Consider the following 7,260-nt stretch of genomic DNA (forward strand, 5'->3'; position numbering starts at 1 on the left):
GTGTGTGTGTGTGTGTGTGTGTACCTTTCCCCATCACACGCGTGAAATGTCCTGCGATGTCTCCGTCACCGATGGGTGCAGACGGTGATTCTCCGTCACACGCTGGAGGATTGTGGGTCTGGAGGCCCTCGCTCTCCTTCTCTTCACCGGGATTGGCTGCTTTATCGACAGGTGTGACTCCAGGCTCCACCTCCTTATGGGAGGCAGTGGGCGGGGCATAGACTTTGATTGGCGTGATGATGATCTGCTGAAGCTCTTGTAAAGCATTCCGAACGTTCCCGCCTTCCAGAATATCCTGAAATCAACAACACGATTTACGCTAAGCAGACGGTTCGTGACATGCAGAACACAAACGAATCCAGATCACTGACTGATTGCTCACCTTTTCAAGAGATTTGAGGACGCTCTGTCGTTCTCTGAGCTTCTGTATGCTCAGAGCGATCTTATGTCGAGCTCCTTTTGTCACGTTCTGAAACAAACACCACACAGCAAGTGAAGTTGCTAATATTGATTACAATAATTCCAAATTATGTTATGTTTTTCTATTAACCCTCATAACACATTCGGGTCCCTTTTGATCCTGAAGATTACTGTTTTTCATCTGAAAGTGTAAGTTTATTCAAGTAAAATTCATTTGTTTTGTTTGAAAACTTTTCAGAGTAATATTTATGTTGTTTTGATGTCATTGTGTCATTGCGTTTCTTAAATTTGGACTGTTTTTGAACAACAATTGTAATTAAAATTAGGATTTTTTTTATTTTTGTGCAATTATTGAAATTAATATAAGGAATTTGCATCACGGTTTATTTGGTGTGGTTCATGTATGATTTAAAATTTAAAATAAAAAACAAGGTAACATTCAAAACTTTGAAATCTTTTCACATTCACTGATTAATGAGACGCTGTTGATCAGATACAATGGTTTTAATTGAAAAATGTATTACCATATAAAAGTTATTACTAAGTTTTATAAAACAACAATTATTTGGTTCCAAATGGACCCAGAATACAAAAATAGTATATGAATGCATTATGAAGGTTAAAACTTACTACAAAAGACTTTGTATTGTAGCACAGACAGTTAAAGCGTTTATTCAGCAACCACAATCACAAACAATATAGTTGAGATCATGATTAAAATACGATTAAATTGTGCAGCCCTAGAAACTACCATCATTTGTATTGCTTGCTGATGTATATTGCATCAAAACCTTGAGAATTCATCAGGATGATCACTTCACAAACAGCTTCAATGTGAAAGTGTGGTGGGCAGGGCTTTGAGGTCACATGAGCTGATGAGGGCGGAGCTCACCTGCGACTCCAGGTGCTTCTCTGTGAGAATCATCATTTCTTCATACGTCATCTGACAAAAGAGCGACGCATATTTATGCAGACGGAGACTCTTCAGCCAGGACGGTACGTCTGCAAGAGAAACACACACACACACACACACACAGAGACGCAGACAGACACAGACAGACAGACAGACAGACACACACACACACACACACACAGAGCAGGGCTGGATGTCTGTGGAATGTCTGCGACATACTGGCACACTTGTGGGAACACCAGAGAGAGAAAGGGACAAGACAAATGCAAGTACGTACAGAGGTGTTAAGCTATCTCTATGGGGAACGGCTGTGTAGGCAGTGTAAGGCATGAATAGCTGGTGAGGGGCAGCTAGTGAGGTAGGGTGCTATGTTTTTGTGTTCGTGAACACAAAGAGAGAGTTTGAGTAACTTTGTTGAGGGGGCTGTAAGCAGGGGTCAGCTGATGACCGGGCTATACGTGTGGTCAAAACTATTACTCAAAGCACTGATGGTTCATGGGCTTGGTCACTATGACAAAACTGAAATAAAATAAGATGAAATCAAAAAAGAAAGGGAAGAAGGAAGATTTTACCTATTTAGTTTTTTTGCTAGGAGATATGACTAAGCAGGTGTCACTTGTGGGTGATGCTGCAATAGACTCATAAACCTAGGGTTAGACTGTTAGCTAAGCTAGCAGGGACACACCAAATACCTCAAGGTCAAAAAAAAAAAAAAAAAACAATGCCAATAATTATAATACTTATAAAAATGATTAGCTGATGACGTTAACTAAAAATTGCCAAATATCGGCCGATATATATTGGCCGACCACTTAATAGAATCACTGGATCTGCACAACAGCTGAATGTCCCAACACACACACACACAGACACACAGACACAGACACAGACACACAGACACAGACACACAGACACAGACAGACACACAGACACACAGTCACAGACACAGACACACAGAGACACAGACACACACGCACACAGACAGACACGCACACGCACACGCAGACAGACACACAGACACACAGACACAGACACACAGAGACACAGACACACACGCACACAGACAGACACGCACACGCACACGCAGACACACAGACACACAGACACACAGAAGGTGAAGTGGATCAGAAAACTACCGTCGTCCCTGTCCTCAGGGTTCCTACCCATTTTCCATTTCAAAATTCCATACTTTTCCAGACTCAAATTTCCAAACTTCTCAGTAGATTTTCGGACCATATTTAACATAAATGGTTCATAGAGCATTATTTTCAGCAGGGCCATAGCTGGGAAACTTCTCAGTAGATTTTCAGACCATATTTAACATAAATGGTTCAAAGAGCATTATTTTCAGCTTTATATTTGGTATACAGTACAGTCATCTGTAAATATTCGAAGTGATTACAAACAGAGTCCCTAAAATAAAAAATTATCTAAAAAAAAAAAAAAACAGACTTTTACATGCACACAAGAAACTTTTTTGTGCCCTCGAGAAACTATTTACATGTGCATGGGAATTTTTTGCATGCTTACGTATTACAATTTCTAGCTTTATATAACCTATCTCCTTTGTGCATCACTATGAATAAAACAATAGCATGGATGCACATGAATTAATAGAGATCTATTTGCTCAAAATGTGTCTTTTCTTATGGTAGTACCTCTAATATAAAGGCCTAATGTCTAATTGAACACATCTCTGTGGCGGCGGAGAAAGCATGACACGAAACGGGCTGATGGCATAAAATCTGCCAAGTTCAAGGGTCTATGAAAAAGACTGGTACTGTAAAAAGTGTTTAGATGTGGCTTTTATTAAGGCAGTATGCCAAAAACTGTTTAGACTAGTCTTAAAAAGTTAGTCATCTAATTTTTTTTCTTCAAGGCTGGTCATAGGTTTTTAAACTCAGTTATGAAAAGGTAGATGTGTCTCATTTGTATTGGAAAAGTTAGACTGATTACCCCTTGGCTACTGCTAGTTGGTCAAACTAGTTCTTTAAGAGACAGTCTTAACATGATGGCTAAGTTTATGCAACTGGCCCCTGGAAAATACTTAAAGGAACACGCCACTATTTTTGAAAACAGGCTCATTTTCCAACTCCCCTAGAGTTAAACAGTTGAGCTTTACCGTTTTCAAATCCATTCAGCCGATCTCCGGGTCTGGCGGTAGCACTTTTAGCTTAGCATCTCGCTCAAAAATGACCAAAGAGTTTCTATATTTTTCCTATTTAAAACTTGACTCTTCTGCTGTGTGTGTGTGTGTGTGTGTGTGCGTGTGTGTGCGTGCGTGTGAGACTGGTCACCTCTCATCCCGCTGCCGTCCTCCTGGAAAGTGTTGCGTGTGTTGCTCTGCTCCTCCGTCTGTTCGCTGCCTGATGAAGCCACGCTGCTCTGCGGCGACAGAGGGGCGTGTTCTACTCCGGACACGCCCCCCTCCTCCTGGCTCAGCCAATCAGAGCTGCAGGCCGGCTGATTGGCGGGTGTGAGAGACATGGAGGGCTTCATTGAGCTCGGCTGCACCTGACCAGCCAGTCCTGCGGAGCGATTATTACAGATATTACATCCAAACTAAACACTGTTCCTGCTCTCTGTGTTCTTCAGATCATGGCCATGTGCATTTTGGTCCTTTTGAGTATGTTTACATTTTCACCAATCCAATGAATCAATCAGATTTCTGAAGGCTTCGTTTACATGCATGATAAATATGCATGTTTAGATGTGCATTATCTCTATTCTGAATAAACTAAAGCGCATTCGCAGTGCATCAGTTGCTGCATTCAGAAACGGAGAAAATTATAATTAAATGTGTTAAAAATGATGAACAAGGTTTAAATATTGTCCAGCTGTAGAACAAGCAAGATTACATTTGTAAAAGATAAAATAAAAAATATTTGTAAGTTTATATCTCACCATTCTGACTTTTTTCCTCAGAATTTATTTTGCCATTCTGAGATTAAACAAAAACAACTTTTTATTGAGAGGTAAAAAGTTGCAATTACCATCTTAATTTGTTTTTATTCCATGGTAAAAACTAGTTGTTGTTTTTTATCGAAATTGTGACTGTACATCATATAATTCTTATTTTCTTCTCAGAATTAGAAATTAATTCACATTAATTAATTAACCTTGCAATTGCAAATTCATGTCTCACAATTTTGAGTTTATATCTCAGAATTCAGACTTTTTTCCCTCAGAATTACTAGTTTGTTTCTCTCAATTCTGAAAAAGTCCAAATTGTGAGAATGTTTTTTAACCCTTTAACTGTGACTCCCATTTTTGAGCATAGACGTGAAAGTGCACCACCCAAACTTAAATTGTTATAATTCATGAACGAATATATATTTTGTAACATAATTTGATGTACCATTTCCATGGTAATGCAATGTCTGATTCAAGATGAATTTTGAGATTTTAAGCTTTCAATTTATATATAATTTATGATGATTTCTAAAGTGTGATAGTGAAAAAGGCAAAGGTCAGAACTCCTGTTATGATGAAGATTTTTGAGGTGCACTCTTGTCATAAATTAATCTATTACTGTTCCTATATAATTTGTAACAAAACGGTGGTAAAATCTCTATTTAGGAGTCTTAAGCCCCGTTCACACCAAGAACGATAACTATAAAGATAACGATATTAGCGTCCACACCGTCTGTTTATTCCAAGCACATGCTCGTCTGCCGCTTTAAATTCTCCAGCTCGTTACAGGAGGACTGATTCTGATTGGCTGTCAATATTTGTATCGTTCATCTCGTTCTGAAAGTGATTCAGGCGAACTGAACAACTAGTTGTTAATGACGTATTTAAACGCACATCAGAACTGTGTCAGAATATAACAGTGAAAAATAGCTTATAGCCACTGATCTATAATAGAGAACATTATATGTGACCCTGCAGCACAAAAGCAGTCTTAAAGGGATAGTTCACCCAAAAATGAAAATTCTGTCATAATTTACTCACCCTCATGTCGTTCCAAACCTGTATGAGTTGCTTTCTTATGTTGAACACATAAGAAGATATTTTGAAGACTGCTGGTAATCAAACAGTTGGTGATTGCCATTGACTTCCATAGTATTTTTTTTCCCTACTATGGAAGTCAATGGCACCCACCAACTGTTTGATTACCAGCAATCTTCAAAATATCTTCTTTTGTGTTCCACCAACTGTTTGATTACCAGCAGTCTTCAAAATATCTTCTTATGTGTTCAACACAGTCGCTGGGGTATATTTGTAGCAATAGCCAACAATACATTGTATGGGTCAAAATTATTCATTTTTCTTTTATGCCAAAAATCATTAGGATATTAAGTAAAGATCATGTTCCATGAAGATATTTTGTAAATGTCCTACCGTAAATATATCAAAACTTAATTTTTGATTAGTAATATGCATTGCTAAGAACTTAATTTGAACAACTTTAAAGATGATTTTCTCAATATTTAGATTTTTTTGCTCCCTCAGATTCCAGATTTTCAAATAGTTGTATCTCAGCCAAATATTGTCCTATCCTAACAAACCATACATCAATGGAAAGCTTGTGTTGCCAGATATTCATAGAGAAAAAAACAACAAACAAGGTCAAGCACAAAAAACCCCCAAATGCTTTATGTTTCATAACACCAAAAAACATCATATATCCGCTCCATATTAACTCCATAAAGTGTCTATCTTTATAAGCGAAGAACAAACAACGTGCCTAAAAGTGCTTGTAAATATGAGGACATGGCAACACCGCGAGACAGCACTCTCTAAAGCAGATAGCACGTCTATCAGCGGTAGTTCAGTTAAAATCGAGTCTTTAGCCAAAAAATGGCTAAGAAATTCTTCACTCTCGCAAGACGCCAAAAGTGTTGCTATGGTAACAAATGCGTTCCGTACACACATGGAACGATCATGTACAGGACTGTCACTGCGGACGCTTGCCGCTGGTTACCTGTGCTGCTGCTGACAGGTGAGGTCACTCCGCCCGGTCCAGGGAACGCCACGTGTCCGTTCTGTCCGTACGCCGGCTCCAGGGCCCACTCGTCGGAGCCCTGCCGGGCGTGATGGAGCGGGGCCGGCCGCGAGGACAGGTGCTCCTCCAGGTGACTGAGCCACAGGGCCAGAGAGTTGCGGTCGTCAAGGGGGGGGGCGGGATGGATGAGTGCGTAGGACAGCAGCTGGCGGCTCTCCTCCACGAACAGGCTGCTCTCGATGCTGTGGCTCAGGACCTTCTGCAGCAGCTTCATGTATTCACACTTAGCTTCGCTGTTGCGCGGCTGCAGCAGGGGCAGATGGGAGAGCAGGAGCGACACGGCCTTCTCCTTCGGCTCCTGCTGCCACTGACTGACCACGGCTGCAGAGAGACGAGAACGAGATGTAACTACATTATGTAATTACAAAATAAATGCAATTGTAATCAGTCACTGAGAAAAAATGTGGAATTAAATTAGAGTTACTTATGAAAATCTGACTATCTGAAAATTCCAGACTCAGATTTCCAAACTTCTCAGTAGATTTTCAGACCATATTTAACATGTATGATTCATTGAAGCTTTATATTTTGGTACAAGTCCTCTGTGTTTATTCATTGATTTTCTCGAAGTGACAACATACAGAGCCCCTAAAAAATAAAAATAAATAAACACACAGACTTTTGCATGCACACGGAAACTATTCACATGCGTTTGGGAATTTTGTTTGCGTGCTCACGCATTACAATTTCTAGTTTTATATATGGGTCAAAGACGAAAAAGGGTTTAAGCATGAAAACAATGCTGCTTTAAATTGTTGTTTTTCCAAAAAAAAAAAAAAAATTGTAATTAGAAAGTTTTCTGTTTAATGTAATTGTATTTTTGTTTTTCTGAGCAAAAAATAAATATCATACATTTTCCCCTGATTTACAGAAGAGACGCGCTAAAATGTCATTCAGTGTAACAATCTCGTCAGGCGTA

The 7,260-nt window shown here is 39.4% G+C and overlaps 1 protein-coding gene across 1 annotated transcript in view; it reads right to left on the minus strand.

Annotated features, from left to right (window-relative positions):
• LOC107694211 (protein Smaug homolog 2-like) overlaps positions 1-7,022 on the minus strand; it is a 14,913-nt gene extending 7,891 nt beyond the window's left edge. The window contains exons 1-6 of the mRNA XM_016493851.1: positions 7,019-7,022; positions 6,261-6,689; positions 3,631-3,861; positions 1,313-1,422; positions 383-469; positions 25-295 (exon numbers count right to left, since the gene is read on the minus strand). Of these exons, the coding sequence (XP_016349337.1) occupies positions 25-295; positions 383-469; positions 1,313-1,422; positions 3,631-3,861; positions 6,261-6,689; positions 7,019-7,022 (1,132 nt within the window). The remainder of the gene's footprint in view (positions 1-24; positions 296-382; positions 470-1,312; positions 1,423-3,630; positions 3,862-6,260; positions 6,690-7,018) is intronic.
• Between the last annotated feature and the right edge of the window lie 238 nt (positions 7,023-7,260).

The sequence above is a fragment of the Sinocyclocheilus anshuiensis genome, unplaced genomic scaffold (assembly GCF_001515605.1).
Source record: "Sinocyclocheilus anshuiensis isolate Anshui unplaced genomic scaffold, SAMN03320099.WGS_v1.1 scaffold2639, whole genome shotgun sequence".
NCBI classification, from domain to species: domain Eukaryota; kingdom Metazoa; phylum Chordata; class Actinopteri; order Cypriniformes; family Cyprinidae; genus Sinocyclocheilus; species Sinocyclocheilus anshuiensis.